Raw genomic sequence first — 27,647 nt, 5'->3', positions numbered from 1 at the left:
CTGGCAATGCATTTCAATGGAGTGGTTTGCTGGGGGGGGGGGAGGGGGGGGGGGGGGGGGGGGGGGGGGGGGGGGGGAGACACATGCAACACAGACCAGCAGCAGCCGAATGTAACAAGCGACAATCATGTGGCCATTGCATGTTCATGTAAGAGATGTATGTATCAATAAATAAATAAAACAAGCGCATGTTCAAGCCAGTAAAGCAGTAAGGGAGAGAACGGGGGGCAGGGGTGTCAATTGGGTATGGCAGGGGTATGCAGCTGCCATAGGGGGGGAAATAAAAGTTACTTTTAAATATAAATCCATGAATGTCTCTTTGTCTATCTGCGCTGGTTATTATGTTGTTAAATTGCAGTAAAATAACTACAAATGCAAAATGTAACAAAATGGTCACTTTAACTATTCTCCACACTTCTCCCCATCTTGACAAAATGGTATATTCCCAGGTTCCACAGGTCAGCTGCACAGGTGCAATGCATTATTGTTAATTGTGGCACATTTACTAACATGCTAAGTTTAGCTGCACTTGAACAACCGTTCCAGGCTGCCATATCCAGACCAAGAAACCGTAGAAAACTGTGTAAAAAACTGCCATAATTCGGGTTTTATTCAGACACTGCTGCGAGGCGTTGAGAGCATGTAGATCGGCTATTTTCACAATATAACCGTGTTATACAAAATGTAATGCCATCTTATCCATGAGGACTCCCATCTTTGCCATACCCTAGCTTTTGCTGAACTGACGCCACTGACGGGGGGCATCATTTCTCTTCACACTGAGGTGAGCGCTAGTGATAGCCTATCAGTGTTTCACCAGGGGTATTCATTAAACACAAAGACAAGCCGAGTGGCTCCGGAGGCCACAGTCGGGGATCCGCGGACAAGGAAAACATCACTTATTCATGGGAGCGCATAAATCTCTGTCCACACTGGCACCCATTCTTGGCACAAGAATGGGTGGGTGCTGAGGGGGGCTGGTGGAGCAAGGCGCTTTAATTAATCGATCACGGTGTTCTGTTGTAATACCCGGGAAAGCGACTGACGTATTTAGGAGTAATGATAGCTCAGAGACGCAATTACAGCAGTGGGTTCAGGAAGAGAAGGGGGCGAGAGACAGTGTCTGAGAGAGAGAGAAAGGGGGGGGGGGGAGAGAGAGAGAGAGAGAGAGAGAGAGAGAGAGAGAGAGAGAGAGAGAGAGAGAGCATGTGCGTGAAGGGGAATGGATTTTGTGGTAATGCAGGAGAAATCATCTGTTATGTTTTGTTGAATGCCTGGTACAGACTGTGTGTGTGTGTGTGTGTGTGTGTGTGTGTGTGTGTGTGTGTGTGTGTGTGTGTGTGTGTGTGTGTGTGTGTGTGTGTGAAACAGACTATGCCACCGTAACTCAAGTACATAGCCAAATGTGAACGAAAGCAACTACTCCAATACCTCAGCTCAAAGCTCATAATGACATCGTATTGTAGTCTTGGACCAGCCGAAGCCAACAAAGTTTGCCTGTTCTGTTGTAGTATGCATTGGGCTTCAGGGACCTGTATGTATATAGTACATATATATACATACAGCCTATATAGCCTACATACTAGTATATATACAGTATATGCACATACAATATATACATATAGCATAATACATACAGTAGGGTTTGCAACGGTACTCAGTGTTACCGGTGAGCGAGCACAACACCGAGTACTTTACTTGCACACCGATAACACTGTTAAATAAAAACAAAACGCATCCGCTGCTCTGCTCTGCCCCGAGGAGCGCAGTAGAGATGTGACGTTCGCCAACGATTCCGCTCTTTTGAACAGCTCTTTTAAATGAACGATGTGATTCGGTTCTCAATCACGGGAGGCCGGGAGCTGTTCCTTGTGTGGGAGTGTCGAGAACAGATTCAGAATCAACGGATCATCCACTGGGCGAGGCACAGCCCATCAGACAGCATGATGTCTCGTCCCCACTCGCAGGGCACGTTCCAGCAGACTAGTTGTGGCTTTATGTCACAGCGCGCAGTAGGCGGAAAAACAACAATTAGCCAAACAAGAAAACGCAGGGCTGTTGTAACACTAACAGTGTTGTTGCTTTTTTACAAAGCTGAATTTTTAATATGGTCGGATGGTTGTTGTTGTTGTAGCTTGAGGTAGCATTGGCTGCTACTGAGTGCTCACAAGACGACAAGACACGCAATGGTGGTTGAAACGGTGTTACCGATAACCGCGGTGTTGATACGGACGATATTTTCGGTGTTAAAAATACCGTTGCAACCCTAACACACAGTATATCCTATATTAATATGTGCTGAGGGACGTCTGGCCAGCAGGCAGACCTCTGACGTCACTCTGACAAAGCCATAACCATATAATAAGCAGCTACGCCCAAATATGGACTGTGTTGTCTAACCTAAATCTTTAGTCACAGCATCAGCCGCAAACTAATCAGTCAGCTCCATATACAGTACTAGCCCTTACCCGTTCAAAGATATGAGCTCCAAAATGATGTGCAGTGTGTGGGTTATGGGATGTGCACTGTGCATACAGTATATGAGGGATGGAAAGTAACTTTAACTGGTGCTTGCATGATAATATGTAGGAGCATCAATGTAAGAAATACCCGTTTCGTTAATGGCTAACCCCCCCCCCCCCCCCCCCCCGGGCACCAAGAAGTGTGGTGCCCGCCATCGAGTAGGTCGGATATCCAATTGTCCAGATCCAAACCAATATGGGCATATCCACAACTTTCCAACGTCCCATTGTGCGCAGAAAGTGTGTAGCTTCCGGCGCCGCAGCCGAGTGTGATCTACAAGCTCACAACGTTTGCATCTGCTACGCAACGTGAGCTTGTATGTCTGCTGTTAACCGGAAGTGCAGATAATGCTACAGTAAATTCTCGCGGAAACAGGTGGATACTGATGACATCAAGGATCTCCATGTATGGGCATAAAATGGACAAGGACTGACAGATACAGATAATTCCATCAGGGGCCCATATATGGAGTACTCTGATCAACATGACATAATAGTACTAGAGAAGGTCTGGCCTGGACCTTTCTTTCTTTCTCCATGTTTGTGTCTGACATCAGTGCATGTTACGATATAAACAGAGATATAGAAACATGCATGTTACGTGAAGCAACACACATGGACAGATTAGACATGAATACACTCAAGGGTTACAAGGGTCCTGCGCACGCACGCACACACACGCTTGTGTGTGCGCGCTCGTTGCGCACACACACACACACACACACACACACACACACACACACACACACACACACACACACACACACACACACACACACACACACACACACACACACACACACACACACACACACACACACACACACACACACACACACACACACACACACACACACACACACTCTCTCTCTCTCTCTCTTTCTGGGGGGTAGCTGGTATTTGGACAGCTGCTGGTGGCACTTTTTACTGGTTTCTCCGCAAACAGCAGCGCTGAATGAGAGGAATGATAGACAGAGGAATAGATGGATGTAGAGCACAGGCTGGGGCTGACAGAGAGGAAAAACAATGGTCTGGTAGATTAGCAGAGGACAAGGATGAGAGAGAGAGAAAGAGAGAGAGAGAGAGAGAGAGAGAGAGAGAGAGAGAGAGAGAGAGAGAGAGAGAGAGAGAGAGAGAGAGCAGGGACGTGCAGAGAATGTTAGAGAGGCAGGGGCTGACATTTCTAAAAAGGGCCTTTTGGTGAAAATCTCGAAAATAGTAGACCTCCAAGCTCACAACATGTCGCAGCGCGGAGGTCAGCTATTTTCGGTGCGTGATACCACACTGAACTAAGCATAATCAAGTGAACACTGGAGATGTGGCGTAACGGCATGGATTTCTACACAGAGAGGGCAATTCTTTCAACATGAGATGCCACATTCAAGTCCAGGAGAGCACCTGTTTCGAATGATATCAACGCACTTAATGCGAAATATTCACATGCTTTCAGACTCTTCAATGCAGAGGTATCCAAGGATACTTGGATATCCAGTATCCAATATCTCACCAATGCAGAGATATTAGTAGTAAAATGTCGACATCTAGTGGTCAACCTCAGAGGAGCGCAAAAATAAAACCTGAGGTGAATCCCAGCCTCGAACCAGATGCCAAGTATTCTCTGTTCCCCGGTGTAACACTCCACGCCACAGACCCCGACGGAGCGGCGCCAATCCCACTCAGCCGCGTTACCGAGTTATGTGCCGTTATGGACAGAATAGTAAATATTCAGTCCCTCACTATCCACGTCTACCCCACTATCCACGTCAAAGATAAATGCACAAAAAAGGAGTCACATCATCCGTTCATTAGCTCAGTCAGTAGAGCACGGATGCAACAAACCCACGGTTTAGGTTCGATTCCCCTGAGGGGAATAATATTCAAGACGAGAGATATCGGCGCATGCGTACTTCAAAGTGCACGGAGAACAGGATACCGTGGATACTCCTCCGTGGATACCCAGTGGATACTCTCTGCATTCAAACGTCTGAGAAATGGTGAAAAAGTCGGATTGAATGCGAAGAGAGCAGTCGAAGCTGGTGAGGAGAGTCTGGACAAGGCAATTCTCTTGAATGCTGCCTTCAGGTATGGCATGGAAAGAAGGCATTTGCATTTCTTTCACCATCGTGAAAACTGCATTCATGGTCTGGAGAGGGCACCTTTTACAGAAGAATAAAAGGGTAGGGGCTCAAGCCCCCTTTGATGTCTATGTGTGCATGTGCCTGAGAGAGAGAGAGAGAGAGAGAGAGAGAGAGAGAGAGAGAAAGAGAAAGAGAGAGACTTGGCTTGGTGGTGAAGACAAATACAACAATGCAGCAGTTCCGGGAAAACACGTTATTCTCTCTCCCTCTCTCTCTCCCACAGTTGACATGGATCGCCCTCTCCTCTGGTTTGTGTCAGTCTGTCTGTTGGCTGGGGCAGAGCATGAAGGGAGGACAAGCTGTCGCAAGATTAAGTGTCATAGCAACTGTAGCCTGGAGTGAGATGTGAGGAATAGAAGAGGGGATGGAACGCCCTCCCTGCATCCATTAGAGAGGCTGGCTGATATTTTCAAAATCAAAGATTGAAAACTAATTTTGTGTCTTCATTTCTGCCATGGCCATATAACAATATAAAATAACAGCGTAATATAATAACCTGTATTATTTAGCTTAATATACTTAGTATAATATAATACTCTGTAATATGGATAAATTATCTTTTATGATGTATTTTTACGTGATGTCTGAGACCATTGTGAACTCTAAGACATTGCTTTGATGGAGATTTGATTGAGACAGAGAGAGTGATTAAGAGAATGCATGGAGGGAGCCGAGAAGAGATGGACAAATGAGGAGAGAGGAGATGGAAGAGCTTGTTAGCGGTTGTGCTCAAATAACGTGTGTGTGTGTGTGTGTGTGTGTGTGTGTGTGTGTGTGTGTGTGTGTGTGTGTGTGTGTGTGTGTGTGTGTGTGTGTGTGTGTGTGTGCGTGCGTGTGTGTGACCTAATGTTCTCACATGGATGAAATATAAAGCATCACTTCCTCGCCTTATAAATCCCTGGTCTCCCTAACAACCCCCGTAAAGCTCTGCAGAATTAATGGGGGTCCTTGGCACCGTGGAACGAGAGAATTGCATCATGGTACATATACAGTATATCATCATCACCACCGGTTCCTGCCTGCCCTATATACGGGTGGCGCTGTGCCAAACAACTTCATGGCAAACACATGACGACTTCAGTGTTTACCGTGTCCAGGGGAAACGGACCTCTGGGTGGATGGATGTTTGGAATGGAATGGCTGGGATGCCCCGGGGCCGCAGTTACCCCACATGGCACAAGTGTCATTCTTTAGGTGTGGAACTCCAACAGGAGACAGAAGAAGAGGGGTTAGAAGAGGCGGAAGTGGACTCAAAACCCAGGATGTTGTGCTTACGGGGTTAGTGAGCAGACATGTAGAATTATGAGGGTATTTAATTTACTGATTATTTTTTAAACCATTTCCTGACTGTGTGGCACAAATAATCATTTCCTTTTTCTTCACTTCATTATTTTTGAGGATGGGTGGCTCACAATGGGGTTCTAGCAGAATGCGTAGAATTAAACATTTCTACTCTCATCATATCTAATGACAAAAATCCTATCCAAGGCCTAAATGTATATTCTGTCCCATATACTGTAGTGTACAGCACAGAGCACACACGTCAAATAAATAGCCCATAATCACAGTTACAGCTCACAAGGAAACCCTGCACCCTGTGTCCTTATAATTTTGATAAGAAAAGGGTAAACTCTCAAGAGAAAACATTGTTTCAAACACAATCGATTGACACAGAATCGTTGCAACTGTGGATGCAAAAGATATGGACCACGAGGCCACATACACTAGTCTCCTACCAAACAGTAGGAGACTACTACTACTGTACGGTCATCTTGACATTTTAGTCAACCCTGTCATCACAGGAACATTTCGGCTGTGTCCCTTCCTCTCTTCTCAGCATGAGGCTTGTGATGGAGGGAGGGAGGTGGGCATTGAACGGTCTCAACAAAGATGCAAATTCATAGGGAATTGCACTACCCAAACTCTCGGAGCAAACCCCTTAACCACCTAAATACATGTGGTCCCCTCCTTTCTTCCCTCTACACCAAATATCTTACAAAAAAAGAAGTAGCCACTTGTAGATCTGTTATTTTCACTAAATGTTAGGAGTTTTTCACCAAACGTTTGCCCATTATGACATTCACAGGATAGGGATGCTAGGGTTCATGTGGATCAAGCCACATAATGAAGCGAGTAACATAGAGAGTAACAAAGTCATGACATCACTCGCTCATCCCCCGGTTTGCGGAAGTAATTTCTCTATGGAGAATAACATCGAGTCATCTTAAAATCGTCTCATACAAGCATTGTGGTCCAAAAATAAACAAACGTTCTCCGAGATATAGTTATGATAGTCAGTCACTAATATTTGATACAGTCCGTTTCTTGTGAAAATGTAGCTAATACGGCAGTAACATTAGCGTTTTCTCACCATCAGTTGATTCTTCATATCCATATGAGTCAAACCGCTGAGATCATTTGGTTATGTTTGGAACACAATTCTTACATGATGCGATATGAAAAAAGAATGGGGGGAAAAAACGTGAACCAGGTAGGATGTGTAAATGACGTCAGACTTCGTTACTCTATCCATGGTACTGTAGGTTGTCATCATAAGTGTGGAAACAACACACGCTGCTGTGTGATGGCTCATAATCATGTCTTATCACCTTACTGTGCAAGAAGCACCTCCTCCATCATGTCCTCTCCAACTGGGCCCACACACTTTCCTAAATAAGAGTGGGTGAAATTCTATTTTGTGCAAGACCTCAACATTTGCAGTTACAAGGAAGAGTTGGGGAGACCATCTTCAATAAATTAGGATGGAAAACGTGCAACACACACACTCGCACACAAACGCACGCGCACACACAAAGCGACAAGTGGATTTACAAGAGCAGGCCTCATTAACATCTCTCCAACATGGGCAGCAGTGAGGTGGGTTCTCTAGATGCAGAGCCCCCCGATGCTCCACTGACAAATTATACAACACACCTTCCTGGCTGGCTTTTGTAACAGCATTTGCATACAATGAAACATAATGGTAACAACAGGGCATTCTGCTCTGTTCCTGATATGCTAATGGTGAGATATTTCTTGGAAGGGATATATAAAGTGTTTTCCAGTACTGTATGCAAACCCGCCACAGAACGTGTTGTGAAGTGATAATGCTAAGCATGGTGCCACAAAGCAGTTTGCATGGAGTTTTCACAGTTTTATATCCTTTCAAATGTGCAATATTAATGCCATTAGTGCCTAAAACTGAGTTTTTCCAGGTTTTTCTGGCTTAGTTGACTGAAATCTATGCGTCTTCCTGTTATTTCTGTTATCATTTGATATATTTTGAAGCTAAACTGCTTGCTGTATTTTACTCCCTCTAACTGATATGAGCTCACTCATTGCAATTATAGGAAATCTCTGCTTTGACATGAAATGGGACCCATAAATATGAAGCCAAATGTTTAAGATACTGATGAAATGTCTAACTCAATGACTATTTGTCCAAACCAGAGAAATTGAGCAAAGAGGGTGAGCAGAACATACTCGCTGCTATACTTTGAGAGGATTTGAATTGCCATTTTACGTCTCAATTCTTATCCTTTTGGCAGTGGCTAAAACCTCTTTCAGGGGCACCAACAATTATTCCTCTCTGCACAGGACAAGGTCAATGTTTTCTATGGATATTAGCACCATTAAAGTCGGTGAATGAGCAGCCTCCCTATTGTCCAAACAAGGACACAGCCTTAACTATAAAGCAAGCTTGGACTACGTCTCTCCTCTCAGGGTTGGCTCTAATGCAAATACGATACCTCTGCCTGACTCCAATTCTACAATATTACACTGACTGACACAGACAACAGGCTCTGCATAACAAGCAACGCTCCATCAATTATACCTATGGTATCCAACAGAAAATGGAAATGATAAAAGCTGGCATACAGGTGTCAGGTACACACATGGATCATTTCGTCCTGATGGGAAATTGTGGAATATAGTGGAATTTTACAAGAAGAGTTTTATCTCCCTGCCCTCGATAGTGAGACATACTGTAGGTCTAACACATAACAAGGTTATAACACGTGTGTTTATTATTTACTCCCTGTAAATCAATGATGCCTTCAATGGCTGGGTCATTATGTCCAACGCATGGTGGATGGCAGGTTGCCAAACAACATAATGTAGGGATTGGCACCAGACGAGTTGGTCGCCCCATTCCAATTCAAGGAGGAAGAGAGACTTGTAATTAAGCCTGTAACCCATTTGTCTTCAGACAATGGGAGATACAGGCTGAAGAATAGGATGCCTGGCATCAGACTATCTGAAAGGGTGCACGTGCAGATGTAAGGAGTTTCTTCTGACTTTTTCGAGGCGAACCAGCCGTTAGGATTTATTAATGGAGAAACACCATTTGTCTCTATGGCGACAACAAAGCTGAAACCATTTGGCTTAAAAAAGATTGTCACTGTATCACTGTATATACTAGTGCAGGATGCACATGGAGGTATATTTCAATGTTATGAAATATAGAGCAGTGATGGCTGAGTGGTTAGTGTCCATACCTAGGACTCCGGAGGCCCCAGAGGTCGCAGGTACGATTCCCTGCTCCAGCTATCACTGCTCCCCTCCCCCTCGCGCTCCTTGTGGGCAGCACTGGGTTCAGCTGGGTTAAGCTGAAAAAAGCAGCTGGGTTGGGCTGCGATATCTGAATTTCCCTCGCGGGAGGAGTAGGTAACTATTAATGTGTCTGTGTGCTCTCCGCTTTCTCCACCGATCAGCACCGGTATTATACATAACGATAAACAGACCCAAGGTCCGAGATAATAGAACCATAACTGACACAGGTCTGAGTGATTATTATCACTCAGACTCACATTATCATTATTATGCCAGGTTCTTACCAACATGGGCAACGCAAGGTCAGCGAAGTAGACAAAGGCTGCTCCCAGAGCGAAGCCCACCGCCACAGGAACAAAGGCAAACGAGCCATACTTCCCAGAATCCTCAGCCATGTCGATCGCTGGTGCCAGCAACGACCAATAAGAGGCAGCCAGCATCACCTGAGAAAAGGGAGAGTAAAGGAAGGCAGACAGACAGAAATAATGAACGTTTAGTCAAGCATAATGGTGCATGCCGGTGGCGCACACCAAAAATAACACATTTTCTATAAATAAATATAAACTAGGCTTTAGCCTAGTTGTTGTATTAAAGGAGCAATAGTCAACTTTTTCATTGTAGGGCCGACACTTTGTTTACATCCTAGTCTATAGACTAGAATGTAAACAAAGTGTTGGTCTGACAATGGCCAAAATGATTATTTTACGCCTTTTGTGGTCATTTTTGAATAGAAACACATATATGAAGCTTATTTTTTTACAAAATATTTTCGAAACATTATTTTTATTTTAGCATCCGTTTTTCAAGAAAAAGTTGACTATAGCTCCTTTAAGCCTTGAGGTGTATACTTTCTTTTTCTCACTTCTAAAGTGTGGCAGACACATGAAAAACCAAGTGTCCTCAAGGGGAAAAAAAACAACTATTGGCATTTTGTGACAGACTTAGGTTGACCATCGTAAGATATATACCCATCCAAAGTAGAAAGGGAAATAAAGAGTAGTGTGTGTGTGTGTGTGTGTGTGTGTGTGTGTGTGTGTGTGCGCGTGTGCGTGCGTGTGTGTGCGTGCGTGCATGTGTGTGTGCACCCGCGCACACCCGTCAGGTTACCCTGTGGCTGTCTTAAAGCTATTCTCAGACAAAAACACACATTGCCTTTGGATAGAAACATCACACGTCACCGTGGCTCTCTGAACTTTTCCACCGTATCCGCTCCATGACAACAATAACTAACCATTAGTCATCAGTGCATTAAATGCATCGAAACGTCAGCGTTTTCACAGTTCAGCCAGTGGGCAATGGGTATGCATGTTCATGTGTGTGTGTGTGTTTCCATGTCTGGTTGTATAATGTGTGTCCTCAATCAGAGTGTGTGAGTGTGTTTGTGTGTGTGTGTGTGTGTATGCGTGTTTCTCTGTGCTCATGTGTCCGAGTACACTGGTGGTGTGTCAGTGCATGTAATTATGTTTGGTGAGCAACATACAGTACCAATTATCAAATCATCAGTGGGCAAGTTAGAATCTCAAGGCACACCTGTAACTCATTTACAAGCTTGCAACGTGTTGTGAGACTGCATGCCATCATATGGGGCAATGTTGCCTTCCACCACTTTCACTTTGTGAATAGTTGTGGAGCACAGCCTTATACTATGACGACGATACAATTCCGCCCTTCATAGTCTCCTTTTAATTTCTTAACCCAACTGAGGATTCTTTCTCTGTGGCTGACCAGAGGCAATGAATGTGTGCAGAGGATTTGTGATACTGTATATGCCTGTGCCATTATGTGCAAGCATTTTACAACACTAGTAGAACCCCTACTTCAAGTTTTTGAGATGCGCTGTTGAAATACTGTGAAAAAGGGGTAAAAAATTAACATTTTCTGAGAATGTTTTCTTCATTCATTGCATAATTTTGCCTACTCGGGAACGATGTCTGTCCATTTATGCCCATATATGGATGTATCTGTCTGTGTCCATTTTATGTCCATATATGGAGATCTTTGTATCTGTCTGTCTGTGTCCCTTTTATGCCCGTGTATGTATTTATGCCAATATATGTCTGTGTCTGTATCTGTCTGTCTACATCCATTTTATGTCCATATAGGGAGATCTTTGTATCTGTCTGTCTGTGTCCCTTTTAAGCCCGTGTATGTGCCGGTTCCGGAAACTGAGATTCCGAACCTTTCGCGCTGGTTCCGGAAAACCGCGTATCGGGTCGGGGACCGCGTGTGCAGAATTTGAGGCCGGTGGGACAAACGGTCCCATTAAACCTGTTGTCATAGGACCCATTTAGAGAGCCGTATATGGAGATCTCTGTATCTGTCTGTCTGTGTCCCTTTATGCCCATTATGGAGATCTCTGTATCTGTCTATGCCTCTGACTGTGTTGCAGACACTGTGCCGGTTCCGGAAAACCCTGATGTCAGACATCAGCTCCGCATACGGAGATTCCGAAACCTTCGCACCGGTTCCGGAAAACCGCGTATCGGGTCGGTCGAGGCCAGGCACTGTACTCCCCGCTGTGACGGGGAACTCATGTGGCATACATGATGTCAGACATCTGCTCTGCATACTTGACCTAGAGTGCAAAGTGAAAGTGTGGAAGAATCGTCTATTTGCACAGGAGTGATGTCAGAATGAGTCAGAAGTGATGTCACAATGTCTGTGTCCCTTTATGCCCATTATAGAGATCTCTGTATCTGTCTGTGCCTCTGACTGCGTTGCAGACACTGTGCTGGTTCCGGAACACCCTGTCAGACATTAGCCTGGTTAATAAACCAGACTGCACAACACCACCCCCTGTTGGTAGTGGTGGTGTGTGTGTGATAGAGTCTGACGCTTGCAGTCAGGCTAGTCAGACATCAGCTCCGCATACTTGACCTAGAGTACAATGTGAAAGTGTGGAAGAACCTTTCACGCCGGTTCCGGAAAACTGTGTATCGGGTCGGGTCGAGGCCTAGCTAAGAACGTAGGCAAAGATCTGAGCTATCTGCGTGCGAAAGTTGGAGTCTGTAAAACCAACCATGTGCTGTGAGGCCCTATTTCATGCGATTCGGGCCAGACATCAGCTCCGCATACAGAGATTCCGAACCGTTCGCGCCGGTTCCGGAAAAACACGTATCGGGTCGGGTTGAGGACTAGCGACGAACGTAGGCAAAGATCTGAGCTATCTGCGTGTGAAAGTTGGAGTCTGTAGAACCAACCATGTGCTGTGAGGCCTCTTTCATGCGATTCGGGCCAATTCGGCCTTTGCTTCAATTAATAGTCAGGATTATTTGCATTCATGTGTAAATATCTTAGTCTTTTTTATATTTAATATTGTGTCATTACATGGGAACAGACCCTAAGATATAATAATATGCTCAACATTATGCATCCTTTGGCGTGATATGTAGCCAGCTGGATTCCATTCTGCTCTGTGTGTGTGTGTGTGTGTGTGTGTGTGTGTGTGTGTGTGTGTGTGTGTGTGTGTGTGTGTGTGTGTGTGTGTGTGGTTGAAATACTGTTCTTTTTGTCTGTGTTTGTATTACTGATTATGTTTGCTGTTGTTTGTATAATTATTGTTATTGCATGTTATAATTATTGTTGTCGTTCTCTATAATTATAGTTTGCTCAACGAGGGTAACGTCAGTGACTATCGAGCATAAAAAAGGTTTTAAATGAAAAGCGTGTGTGTGTGTGTGTGTGTGTGTGTGTGTGTGTGTGTGTGTGTGTACACGATTCACTAGAGGCTAGGAAATTATTGAGTGAGAAAAACAATTCCCAGGGCCATGGACACAACATTACATTTTAAAGTGTTTTGTTTATATTCTTTCTAAAAGAATCCTCAAACAATTCTTTTAAATGTCTATCTTAATGAACTCTTTGGAAGCTTCAGGTACAACGGGATTCCGGGAAAGAATTGCTGACAAATTATAAGCACCAGTCACACTGAGCACAATAACTATAACAATAACTATGCGAGCAATGCATCCAACACTGATGTACGAAATACGTTCTATAAACAGTCCAGTCCAGTCCAGCTGTGTCAGAGCCCACACAGAGAGGGGGGAGTGAGATCTCAAGAGTGCTGAAAGACAAATGCAATAGTATATATGGATAATCTAAGCTTCAATATATTCTCCTCATCTACATTAATAACGAAACTTTCCGAGGGTGAGATGTCCGATGGATTTTGAAAGGCTGTCAATTCTTCTATTGTTAATAAAATCACACTGAAATTGATCCAAATGAAATTGCATCCACCTATACAGTAGAATAAGATGACTATTGTCGTGCTTTAGTGTGAATGGCCCTATAGAATATATTTTTTTCCTCTAGCTCCACTCTCAAATGTTACCTCCCCCAAGCCTAAAACTTGTTTACCTTGCTCTACTCCTTCTGGACCAATTCTGCATTTCGAGGTGCCAACTTGCACCTTGTATCAGGTCGCACTTTTTGGTTTGTGGTAACGTCACCGAGAATGCTCCCTCATTGGCTAAAGGCCCAGCCAACAAGACATGGCCACATACCCGCCCGCGTACCCACAGAGAGCTATCATCACCCTACTTGGGCGCTCTGCTGGCGCAAGTAATTATGACATTAATGCCAGGATCAGACTATTTCAGCTGGGGAAAACCTAGTGTCCCTATTCCGGGCATGTCATAGTAGGTGAAAAAAAACAGGTCTAAGTCATATAACAAACAAGTGTGCACCCTTGGTTGTGGTGCTGAAACTGTGAAGATGGATAATAACAAGGTTTATTAACTATTTATTATGTGAGATCATCTCTTTCTTTCTTCCTCTCTCTCTCGCTCTCTCTGTCTGATTCAATTGCTCAATGGCTATAACAGTCTTTTTGGGGGGATGGGGGGGGGTCAGGCCCCTTGGGAACTCTAATTCCGACCCCTCACCTCTTCAGCCTCCCCTGCAGATGAACAAGGATCCCGTTGCCTCCCTCTTGATCTACCACGATGGTCTCATTAAAAGTCTCTCAACAGGGCCTCCAGGCTATTGGCAGGCCTGTCAGTGACATCGATGCTTTTAGCCAATTACAGGGCTGTTGCCCCCTGTTGCGGCGCCTTATGTTTCTCTTCTCTGCTCCTTTCATTCCTCCACAGCAGGTGTGACTTTAGACAGCATCGGATTGACCTTTTTACTTCACGGAGTCAGAGAATGAACGATGAATCTGAGCCAGTTCGTCAATACGTTTTAAAAAGGGAGAGGGAGCCAGTCAGGGTAGTTAGGCTTCTGGCTGCTTTTTTTTTGTCATTAGTTTTAGAGTTAGACATTTTCATATCATATTCAAACTAGATGAGTTAAGTACCATGCATAGTAGTACATAAGGACCGCAAGAATACACAAGAGACGGAGGGGGAGAGTGATTTAATCCGTTTCCTCCGGCCGTCCGGACGTAATTGATTGTCTCCGTAACCTTACGGACAACACTCAACCCGACGGATAAAAACCGCTAAAAACGTACGTACACATGAACTACCCGTGGCGAACTTGTGTCAACCGTGGGGGCAGTAGAGGGAGAAATGTTTCGTCTTTTTTTCTTGTATCCATTTCGTTGGAGGAAGTAAAAAAAACTAACAAAAAAATCACAAGTACACGCTGAACAGTGAACAGGCCAGCCCAGGACGCAGACCTGCATGTCAGCCTAATCAGCGCTCTCTACCAGCTGAGCTCTCTCAAATGCGTCTCTCTCCACTCCCGTGCACGGGGTGTTTTTAGTCGGTTTTGGGTCGGTTTGGGTGGCTACCGTACCGTGGCTCACTACTGTCGGCGGCGCCCCCATTGAGATTGCGCTCTAGGCGTTCGCAACGGCATGTGTCCACGCACCATTCTCCAGTCCTTTTTATATTATACCCGGACAGCACAGTGACTAGCGCCGATGGTTAGTGTCGTTCAATCCGAGTGTATCCTCCAAGGGTGTCTATAAACCTCTCTGTCAACAATGTAGGCGCTATGTATGTAGCATGTAGCATTTGATCATTGGGAAGATGCATGTGGGTGCCATCTAGTGGATATAGTATGTACATATAGGCTTTATTGAACCCTGTACACAGAGACCTTTACGGTAAGTATGAATGTCAACGCAATTACCGTACGTACTGTCTAACCCCCAAACGTACACAAAATCAACCATACGTAACTATAAATGGCCCTTTACTCCCTTTGTTTGGGAAAGCGGTTGAATGTTGCCATGGATGTTTACAGCAGTGGTTCTCAAAGTGGGGTCCGGGGACCCCCGGGGGTCCTTGAGGGTGTTCCAGGGGGTCCCCAGCTAAATTAAATAATATAGTATCAAAATCACAGCAGATCTAAAATGTCGCATCGTGACCTATATCTGATCTGCTCTTTTCAGAAAATCTTGAAAATATGTAAAAGATTTTGAATATTTTTTGAATGTTTTAATAACACATATCTTATATGGGGTTCCTAGCACTAAATATATTTAGATGGAGATCCACGGCCAAATAAATATAAATTCACATTAAAGATCTGAGAACCATTGGTGTTTACATGGTCTAAAAGAAAGATTAAAGATTAAAAAGATACATCACTTGAAAGGACCATATCACAGCTTGAAACATAATTATCATCTCATCTTTCTCTCGATCTTGGACAAGATATGGAAATAGAGACTTGACAGAGTGTCATCAAAACTAAATTACACTGCCCCTGCTCAATTACAACGACACACAGAGCTGTCATTTTTCACAGCGCTCTTTCTCCTCTGTCTGCAGCCGAGTGCTTTTAGTCTGCTGGAGATTAGAGCAAACAGCTGTGCATGTGCCCATGCTCCAGAATAATCAGCACCCCGCTGGTGACAATGATCCTACAGAGCTCAGAGGTTCCACCTGAGTGCAGAGCAAATTTAATAGCTGGCGCTTTGTAGGAGCTACACAACAGGTGCCAAGCAGTGGCAAAAGATAGGGGTGGAATCGATGGGCTTGATGAAGAGGAAGACATGACACGACCGACTGCTCACTGACCAACACAAAGAGAGCACATCTCAGAAATTGAGCGGTAACTCCATATCACTCTACGTCTCAGCGGTATTCTCCATCTACACTCCCTAAATGATCTTCCGGGCTTCTTGCCACAAGCTTCTGAGAAAAAGATTAAGCTGTGTAGCAAATTGGGCCTTATGGGGGGTTCTGGTGTTTGCTTCATATCGCTCATCGATCTCCTGCCTAATTCATCTATCCATCATTCCTCACATCCTATCCCTCACCCGTGCTCCATCAATTCACAACTTCCCACTACTATACTGTACATGTAGATGGACACATCCACTGATATACACAAGCCATTTTCCGTTTATGACCCATTCATCTGCTGCTCCTGACATCAATACTTACTGTGTCATTCTAAGGCTAAAAGACAACTACTAATTCTTGGCTTCATTCTTCCACTGTCTAATTGTCACTCCTTTTCTGCTATGTATCCATCCATGTCGACCTTTCTATCCACTCCTGAATATTTTCTTTTAATAAAATCTGTGTAATGCTCTGTATCTTGAAAAGGAAGGGGCTTCTCTCCACCTTCAGGATATGTTTCTATGTTTAAGACAACTTTGTCATTGCGGTGATGCAACTGTAAAACATCCTTGCTGTTGAGTATCATCCCGTCCTTATGAATATACAGCTTGCATTAAGATTACAAATGGGACCAACTGCAACCAAAACCACTATAAAATCACTATAAGCTTGAAAATGTTCAGTAATTACAAGACATTATGAAATAAATGGGTTAGGGCTGTTTTCAAGTATCAATCAAGAATCAAGTGTTGCACTCATCACACACTTCACTATTTTCTGCCACCCCTATAGGCTCGCCATCACTTATTTTTCTCCACTCATCCCTCTTCAGTTCCTCCATTGTATACTAATGCCTTAACAGAGTGTACAGTAGTCTGAACTGAGATGACAATCCATTGATTGTATTGATAAGAATAACACTTGTGTGACACTCGAGATGCAATCCCTTGTCTTGGCTTCAACCCGTTGTGCTTTCACAGTCTGCACCCTCCCACACATCCTTGTGATTGCACTGGGAAGACTAACAAGTACTGACAAAGGCCATGATTGAAAATTAAATTGTGCTACAGATAATGAAAATGAGATAAGGTAAACCTTTATTGATCCCCGGAGGCAAATTCAGGTGTCATGGAGCAGCAGCATGTACAGCAAGTGATAATGAAACACAGGAGAGGTACAGTTAAGAGTAAAGGCTCTTACACATAGAGTCCATATTTTTTGTACAGAATTATAACACATTAAAACGTTTAAATGACACTATATTGTGCCTCTAAAACCTTGTCCGTCATTTAAGATTTTTGATCAGGTTTGATTTCCTGTGGGGTGTTTTTGCATCCATCATCTTGTCTTTATGTGGCAATGTTTTTTTCGACCATAGCCTAGCCTGAATTGCCTAGTCGAAAGGCTCATTTGCCTAGCGTGTGTGTGCGTGAGGTCTGCTGTTCCTGTGATGAATATTCCAATTCTACAGGAACGCAGTCAACACACCCCATGAGGAGATCCTAGGGGGTAAAAGCCAGATTAGGCTTGAATGAATACCCCCCTCCTGTAATAGCGAAACCCTTGCACTCAGGGTGCAATGAGAGGGCCTGCAGATCACTTAGGCGCTGGCCTGTAGCAAAGGCCAGGAAAGAGACAATTGTGGAGTAATTTTAGGCCAATCTTCCAGCTCCAGGTTACTCAGATATACAGTCAATGGTATAGGAAGACTCCACTGTATAGCACAGTAAGGACAGGCAACCGTGCCTTTGCCGTGTTGGCACCAAAGTTGTGGAACAAACTCACTTTAACTCTCTAATTCCCTCCTGTTGCAACTGACTGACAGTGTGACAGTTCTTGTCCTAGTCTAGTCTTCTTTGTCTTGTCCTATGTCTCTTTTTGTCTCCGCCAGGCCAAAAGGCATGCAGAGACTATGTTTTGCACCCTGTCTGTCTGTCTGTCTGTCCGTCCGTCCGTCCGTCTGTGAACACCTAATCTTTGGCACCGTTGGCACGAAGGTAGCAAAACTGTGCACGCGCACACTCCCTGGGTGCCAGAGCAGAACCTCTGCCCCCAATTTTTCACATACTCATACAGATTTTGTCAAAAAATCACGCAAATCGGTACACAGTATGTCTATAGTCATTTAACGAAACAAAAGTCTTTCAGATTTTTCATATTCCTTCCTGATTGGCTAAGATTTGCTTCCAAAGTTTGCAGGATTGGTCCGTTTTGAACAAATCATGAACACAATGTGCAATTTTTGTGAAATCATACATTCCCAATAGGCAGAGGAAGAAATTCCACTTCAACTTTTTCAAATTAACATCATGGTGGTGCTATAACAGGCCATTCGTGTTTTTTCTCTAATCAGTGTATGTGCACTCCCTAGAGGTCAAGGAAAAACCTCTGCCCTGCATATTTTATATCTGCATTTTATAGCACCACCAGGAGGCCGACTTATGTCAAACACATTTTTGGATTTTACTCCTTCAGATTTTATCCAAAAATCACACAAATCAGTACACAGTATCTCTATAGTAAGACGGCATATTAGTGCCATCTCGGCGAGAAAATAAAATAAATAGTCCAGTGGGGGTGGGGCAATTTTCTGACATTAAACCCATACATTTATCTGCCACATTAATTAAATACATTTATAAACACGCGAGTTTCTGACTTTGTAAACTTTGTAAAATTCGTATCACTTTGTTAGGATCATATAGACAAAAAGTCTTGGGTCACCCAATCAATCAATAATAATATTAATTGCGTCGGAAATCTTGACCGGCAGCCTGCCCCATGGGACAACCCCCAGGACCTGCAGACAACGGACCAGCCTGCTACTAATCTGTAGTGTGGAGTACCACTGGCCTAGAATATGATTATTTCAAACAACTGGGGTTGAGAGCTTATGGAGCTCATTTCCTCCATAGCCTAAGGGCCAACAGAAGTGTGTCTTGATAAAGTTCATGTTCCTGCCTATGGAAAGGCCAAATACATAAACATTGGATTAATATTCTAGGCATTTAGCCAAGACTGATCGACTTACTACAACTAGAAAAGATGCAATTGGAAATTGCAAGTGTGGTTGCTGTGATGCCAGTCACACCGCAGTCTCCCCAGTGTGATCAAAGCCAATTGAGCTTAAGATGTACACACAACAGGAAATGTACATCCTGCTGTGTGTCTACCTGTACGGATTCAGTAATAATTCATAATTAATTTATTTGTCAGATAAATGTACTGTAATTGAAATTTGTTCTCCGCCAGTTTGAACCATCTCTTGGAGCGGTGAGCTGCAGCCGTGCCGCGCTCGGGAATCAGTAATGGTGATCAACCCCCCAATCAAACCCTTGATGCAGGGAGGCATTGGGTCCCATTTTTACAGTCTTTGGTATGACCTGACCGGGGAATCGAACCCCCGACCTCCCAGTCTCAGGGCGGACACTCTAACCACAAGGCCACTGAGAAAGGCCACTGAGCAATTCCATACTGCTATGTGTTGTGAGTGGTGTATCTCTGACCTTGACCTATAAGGGTCAGAGTAAAATGAATACAGGGATATTTACATAGTGTACAGTACATTTATATGTACACTACAGCTTTCCATCAACACAGGAACACATTGTCACCAGTCACCTTCGTGTCACATCAATATCCATAATGCGAAGTGGCTGTGAAAAGATTGCACTGGGGTCAGTAGTTTGCTAATTTCATTTCCCTTGCATCTTTTCCATATACCGCTTGCTGTTCATGTGGAATTGGGCATAGGTACAGTATATCGATATCAAACAAGCACATACCCATTTATTCTACCATTATAATGCAGGACAATGAAAAGGCTGCATATAGAGAGACATTTCTCTCATACTGTAGGGTAGATAGATACTAGGCATGCCTCTATTAAATAGAGTAGACTTGGAAACACAGAAGCGGAAAATAGTCTGGCTACCCATATATTCTGTGCTTGACTCATTGAACATTGTCAATTTTGACCAATCAGTCAATAGAGAGGGTGGGGGGAAGAATGTTATTTTCTTCAACTTAAATGGAAAACTTGGAGACTACTTTGACAAGTCTGTATAACACCAGACAGAGTAGTGTGAAGAATAGATGTGTTTCCTGCATTCAGAGTCTGCATGATTTACAGTAAATGCCAGGTGCAATCAATCAATGTTAGCTCTGGTCCAGTGCTAGCCCGGTCAGGGCGTATGTTAACAGCACATAGAGAAATGTGCTCTTGTAAACACCTTAATTGACAACAACATGTTGTCTAGGGTGATGTGACGACAGTCCAGGGGTGTCGTGAGATAATTTGATAATATTTGGACACTTGAAAAAATATTTAGTATCATTTTAAACTTGAAGTACAAAGTTATTTTCAGTGAGTTCTAACCAAAATGGCTATTATCTCAACATTTTCCTCGCAACATAATCACTAAAATACCGTCACTGTTGGGCAGAAACCTCTCCAAGTTTCAAATGTGTACATCTTTTGGTAAAGCAAAGCTCTGCTTCATCATACAAGTGAAAACAGCCGATCTACAAGCACACAACGCCTCGCGATGTGAGGCGTTGTGTGCTTGTAGATCTGCTGTTTTCACTAGTTTAGTGCATTTTATAGATGATAAATACAAAACGAACGGTTTTGGACATACAAGGTTTCCACCCGACAACGACGATATGCTATAAATATAAGGTGCTGGGAGTGAAAATTATAATGTAGGGGTGCCTCGGATTAAAAAAATATTTATGAGGTGCCCTGAGAGAAAAAGGTTTGGGAACCCCTGCTCTACACTCCAGTTCCTTGCTTAAATGGTTGGAGCTCCAGACACCTTGCAAGAAAACAAGATGATGAATTTAGTACAAAGTACCCCAATGGAAACAAGCCATAGGCTTTCTTGAGTTTAAACATCCTCTTAGCAGACTTTGTAACTGTACTTACAATTTTTTGCAAACTGCTAATAAAGTATTCAATCAATCAAGAGAAACATTTTAATTGCTATACTGGATACAACACACTCAGAGGGATGACATCATTCATACACAGCTCTGGCAGCTGGGTGGGAGAAACAAATGGCCATGTGGAGAGAATCCAGGAATCCCTGCTTGGTTGCACATACAAATCCCTCTCCTCCTCCATTATGACTTGCTAACCTACTGTTCCATGAATTACAGATGGACATCTCTATTATTAGGGGTACAGAGTACAGACATGATTTAAGATTCTAAATATCCAACAGGGTTGCATTTGTCATTCACTCATATGTGCAGAGAACTGTTGGTGACTGTGACATGCTCTGCAGACTGTGCTAACAATATATAAAACGTAAGTAAACAGATAAAAAAGATGATATTTTAGCAACTTGTATAAATACTAGAAGCAGGGGTCAGTAACCTTTTTGAAACTAAGTGCCATGTTTTTATTTTCTAGATAGTCAGTGTGCCATGTCAACATAACTTTTAATTACACCCCATCAAAATTCGGACATATTTTGGTTGTCAGGACATTGTTATAACGACCATTAGACTCAGAGCAATAACCCACCGATCTCCCTCCCCAGTCAAAGTTCAGAATTTTAATGAATGTAAAATTATGTGTAGTATGTAATTTGCTGCAAATTAGGTGACTTAATTTGAAACAATATTTCTCTCTCTCACACTTTTGCCGGTGGGCCAGTGATCATCCTCCCCTGTGCCAATGTTGGCACCCGTGCCTAAGGTTGCCTACCCCTGTACTAGAGGTTCGGTCGGCCTGTTTGGGAGCCATTTAGAGATTTCTGCAAGGGCCTAGTAGTTGCATAAACATAGAAAGGTCATTTACTTGCTCCTGGGTTTGGGAACACAGTGGAATTAATGAATTCCTCATAATATGCACATGTGGCACTAAGTAAAACACTTTTCCAAAAGTGAATACAAACTAAGCCACAAGGAGTTATTGTGCTATGAAGCCAGAAAATCCTTCTTGAAGTTTGCAGAGTACAGTGAAAATGAGTTGCTGGAAGACATACTATTCTATAAATAAAGAAAACTGGAAAAAACGAAAACATGACCCCCATGTTTTTCTTTTATTATTCAGCGGTGACTGACCACAGAGCTTGTACTGTATAACCCACTCTGTCTGTCCGGCCGGTACGTCCATCCGTTTTTTTGTTTTGTTTTTTTCGATCTGTCCAACATCTTCAACCACAAATCGAAAGCTGGTCTATTTCAACACACTGAAGACCATAGCTGGTGCAATAATTCAGCCCCTCTTTGACTACAGAGTCCACGTATGGTATCGTGACGCCCTAGCAGCCCTAAAAACTAAGCTCCAAACAGTCCAAAACAAACTAATTAGGGTCTGCTTAACATTTCCTATCAGACTCACCTCACCGCTACTCACCAGTTAAGAGTGGGGTGGCTCAGAGTAGATGACAGAGTACAGCAACTTGCAATGGGCCTGGTGTACAAGATACACTACACCACTAAGATACCCATGTACTGTACCTGACAAAATACTTTGAAAACGTTAAGGATGTCCACAATTACAACACCAGAGGCAGCGCCACAGATCACGTTCAACCCAGAGTCAATTAAAAAAAGGGTCAAACTCGTTCTTCTGCTATACCACCAAAATGTGGAACGCCTTACCGAAGGCCTTAAAGGAGTGTAAATCCCTAACATCCTTTACAATCGCCCTGAAAAACCACCTACAGGCGGCAGTCACTCGTAACTGGTAAAAACAAACCTAGCCCAGCCTTACCCTCCCCCTGACCCTTCTTTTGTAAATATCAACTGTATATATTTTCTTTTTTTTCTTTTCTGACTATCTACTGCACAGTACTGTGTTCTATCAGTCTGTCATTCAATGTTATATGAGATGCTTAAGTGGTTTCCTGTATAAATAAGCCAAGTGCTTTCTACGATCTCCTTTTAGTTGACCTTGTACCAGTGAACTGTATCGTCATGAAACTGTACCTTTTTCCATGCAAACTTCTAATAAAGTCTTCAATCAATCAAAGTCTCAATCACAGCATATTAAAGATTAACTTGATTGTTAACCTGACTAGCTAGCTAGCACTGCAGCGGGTGAGGAAAATCCTACAAAAATGTTTCACTGCATAATAATGGTAAATGTAAATATGCATTTAAAAGGGGGATTTTATGTTTTAGAAGATGAGCTTTCATTGCCCAATGCCCACTCTCCTTTAATGAGCAAAAATGAAAGATTCTCGGAACCACTATTGAAATCAAAAGCATCAGATCCAGAATCTGTAAATGAAAGATAATATCAATTTATTATAGAGTGGTGGTAGATAAGGCACAATAAACCTTTATCTGTAGGAGTAGTTGAAAAAAGTGTGTTTTGAAGCAAAAGCAAAAATGTCTGAAAATCTTTTCAGGCATAATTGGGCGGGCCTACAGGGAGTTGCAGCACACTACTACTCTAGGCTTATTGTGGGTATCAGCCAGAATTTCACAAAGCTAAACTGAGTTGGAGGTGCCCAGGATCCAATCCACGACGTTGTGGTCAAAAGGCGAGTGCTCTACTGGCAGTGGCTCATGAGGTAGAGCAGCCACTTGGGAAACAGAAGGTTCCCAGTTCGACCCCGGGCTCCCCCAGAGTTAGTGTCAAAGTGTCCTTGAGCAAGACACTGAACCCCTAATTGCTCCTGATGAGCAGGTTGGTGCCTTGCATGGTTTCCTCTGCCATCGGTTTATGAATGTGTTTGTGAATGCAATGCAAAGCAAAATCTATGTAAAGCACCATGGATAAAGGCAATATATAAATGCTCCATTGGCATTTAAGGATCAGGACACAAATATTAAGGTACATTATAGTCAGTGAAAAGACTTTTACTGTTTTACTGTATTTCCCCCTCTGTTTAAGGTTTTGTGTTGCCATGTCACCACCTCTATTTAAATGAGTAATCATGGATAACCTTTTGTACCATGTACTGCTAAAAGAATCACAATTACACACATCTGATTCTAACATTGAGAAATGTGTGTGTGTGTGTGTGTGTGTGTGTGTGTGTGTGTGTGTGTGTGTGTGTGTGTGTGTGTGTGTGTGTGCGTGCGTGCGTGCGTGCGTGCGTGCGTGCGTGCGTGCGTGCGTGCGTGCGTGCGTGCGTGCGTGCGTGCGTGCGTGCGTGCGTGCGTGCGTTTTCAAAGTTTTCTCAACTCACCCCAGCTGCAAACCCCAAACTGCCATCCAAAATGCGCTTCTGATAAAGAGCAGAGTCATAGTGTGTTTTTGTCAAATCAGACATTTTTCTTTTTCAAGGTTCAAGGTTTATTTAATTGTGGTATCAAATAAGTAAAACACACAAATGAAAACATATATAAAATACATAATATTTCAATAATTTCAATAAAAAGAACTAATGAAAACTGTTTCCAATTAGTTTTCTGCTTTTTTGTGCTACTTCCTCTCCTCACTCTCTCTCTCTCTCACACACACACACACACACACACACACACACACACACACACACACACACACACACACACACACACACACACACACACACACACACACACACACACACACACACACACACACACACACACACACACACACACACACACACACACCTCAACTCAACTCTATTCAACTGTTCTTGCACAACAGATTTCAACATATCTGCCGTTTGTAGCATCTCTCCCGACTGATCGCATTTCCAGCAAAACAGAAAGCCCCCTCACTAGATTGCATTTCTCCACCCTCATGCCATTCACTAATAGGTGTTTTGTCATGATTCAAATCTGACACCTCCTGATCGAGTTTATGACTAGTCAGAGGAGCCATCATGTTTCATATTTAATTTCAAATATTCAAAGAATATTCGCACTAGAAGAATATTAGTGTGGCACACAGGTCCATCCAGTTACCTGTCGACTGGAGAATATGAAAACCAGGGCAGCCCCAGCAGCAGTCAGTCCCCAAGTGAAGAGAGTCCCCAAAAGTGCCTGGGTCACCGGGCTGTAGCCTGCCAGCATGGTGCCTCACCTGCGGAAGGGAATACACTTATACTGTAGCCATTCGGAGAAACACCACACACAGAGAAAAAGAGACACAGTGACACATAAAAAAGACATACATGCAGGCCTGGAATTTTATTGTTCAGGGGAAAGGTCACGTGTCCTTTGGTCTTATAAATGTTTTGAGGACACAAAGACCACATGCTAAGTGCCATCATCAAATAAAACAATGATAAAAAAGTCAACCAAAATAATTAGTTGAATTTAAGGGTTAAGAATGAATCTGTGTTAAATACGTAGTCGAACTATCGGTTAAATAAATAAAAGATTGATATTTACAAATGACCAATATTTGTACAAACTCATGAGCATGAACTGAAAAGTTCATGCTCAGAGTGGCTGGACTGGTTTGATGATGGGGATGGGGACTCAGGAGGAGTTAAGAATTCAGAATCTCAACAAAAAACACTGATGTCTAGTAATAACCAAGATTTCCCAAAATTACCTGTGAAAAGGATTGACCTCTTTCCTGTACTCTGTCTGTCACCCTACTGTATATATCCTGTAACAGTGTGTTTTAACAGCAATTTGGAAGTGAGCGGGTGGTGCGTGTGTGTGTGTGTGTGTGTGTGTGTGTGTGTGTGTGTACGTGGCCGTATGTGTGTGTGTGTAGCGGTTCATTTCAGGGTTGTGTGTGTGTGTGTGTGTGTGTGTGTGTGTGTGTGTGTGTGTGTGTGTGTGTGTGCGCGTGACGCAACAGCGCCACTTGGTCACCAGCGGTATTCCATCTCATGCTCAGGCTAGAAAGATGCTACCCACACGCCCACAAGCATAGCAACAAACCTACCTACACACACACTCACACTTAAGAACGATGTGACCGCCGCTCACAAAGGCAAATACAGACATTTAGACAGACACAAGGCCACACAAACAAAAACATACAGATAACACACAGACACACAGACAGCTAGGACACGCACCAATAATCTTGTTTAATCTACTTCAAGTACATTTGTCACGAGATGGGCAATTAGTGCTAGAGCAAGTATAATAAAAACATTAAAAAGTAGCATTGTGGCATGTAAAAAGGAGAAATGATGCACATTAGCTTGCATAAATGTACACTTGTGTGATTTAACTACCACAGTAGTGTTAATACACACCCATTGAGTTAAGCCACAAGCTAGGTGTGTGCCATATCTGTGTGATTAAGAACTTGATACTCAACATGTCATTTGCAGAGATGTAGCACAACCTGTTGTAGTACAACAGCTACCCACTTAACAAATAATTTAGCCTTCACTGTGTATGAGACGACAGCACTGACATTTTGAAACCACGTTCACGTGCTTTCAAGTACTTTTGAGGTGGCTTTAATAATAATACAAATGATAATTGTGGTATGGTATTATTAGAACATTAAAAACAACCACCATTCAGTCAAGTTCAGTCTTAAAATGGGTACCCCTGTGTCGCGCACAAATACACGGGTAGCCATGGACCTATATTGACAGATTTTATTTATCGATTCTGACACACACCATAGAGAACTACCAAAAAGAAATATGTCTTGGTCCAATTAACTACACAGGTAACTGGATTGAATCATGATTATCTGTAAATGAATTACTCTGACTGAGTAAAGGCTCACACAACTGCCACTTGCTCAACTTGTACTCAAAAATACCCTCCTCCGTTATCTTCAAAGTCGTTAAGACACAGTTGTGTACATTACGAAGATCACATAACATGCACACATGAGTTTAGATACTGTTTGTTCCGTTATATCTCTGTATTAGACGAGTTACTTACTGCTCCACAGCCAAGTCCAGTCGTTATTTACTTCCTACTTCCCTGTACACGTGTCTATGACAGCCGGAGTCCCCGCCCCTTCTCTGAGCTGATTGGCCGATCACTCCAGTGCGCTGGCCGCTGGGCGGGCAGCGAGGTAGGCAACTAGCCAATCACTGCGCCAGAGTCCGCATGGGCCATGGGATCTGGACAAGAAAACCACAGAAATGCTCAAAGTGCACTTTCTCCTATCCTATTACACCACCTGATTACAACACGCTGCAGGCAATGATGGAAAAAGTACGGTACTTTCTTTTTCTTTTTTTCTTCAGTAAAAGTATCAATACTGCAGTACAGAAATACTCTGTTAACAGTAAAAGTCCGGAATTTAAAATGTACTTGAGTAAAAGTACAAAAGTATTGGCATCGAAATCTACAATATCAAAAGTAGGCCTATTAAGTAGGCTACTCATTATGCAGAATTTCAAATTTTCAAATGTATGATGATATTTTAAAAATAGCAGAACAAGCTCACAATGCATCGCATCCCGATGCATTTCAAATGGCCAAAATGTAGGCCTATATGGGTTGAAGTGGATAATATATTTTTTTGTAATATTAAAACCAAATCTACCAAGTAACTAGTAACTATAATTAGCAGAATT

At 43.1% G+C, this 27,647-nt stretch overlaps 1 protein-coding gene across 2 annotated transcripts in view; it reads right to left on the bottom strand.

The window, feature by feature from the left end:
* Window positions 1–27,046, bottom strand: part of slc39a11 (solute carrier family 39, member 11) — a 93,513-nt gene extending 66,467 nt beyond the window's left edge. For both annotated transcript variants that reach the window (XM_080746938.1, XM_080746939.1), the window contains exons 1-4: window positions 27,004–27,046; window positions 25,099–25,216; window positions 24,393–24,431; window positions 9,499–9,657 (exon numbers count right to left, since the gene is read on the bottom strand). In XM_080746938.1, the coding sequence (XP_080603064.1) occupies window positions 9,499–9,657; window positions 24,393–24,431; window positions 25,099–25,206 (306 nt within the window). In that variant the 5' untranslated portion in view covers window positions 25,207–25,216; window positions 27,004–27,046. The remainder of the gene's footprint in view (window positions 1–9,498; window positions 9,658–24,392; window positions 24,432–25,098; window positions 25,217–27,003) is intronic.
* Between the last annotated feature and the right edge of the window lie 601 nt (window positions 27,047–27,647).

This window comes from Nannobrachium achirus, assembly GCF_963921795.1.
Source record: "Nannobrachium achirus genome assembly, chromosome: 18".
Classification (NCBI taxonomy): Eukaryota; Metazoa; Chordata; class Actinopteri; order Myctophiformes; family Myctophidae; genus Nannobrachium; species Nannobrachium achirus.
The sequence above is the reverse complement of the archived record's forward strand: the minus strand, read 5'-3'. Positions and strand labels throughout refer to the sequence as shown.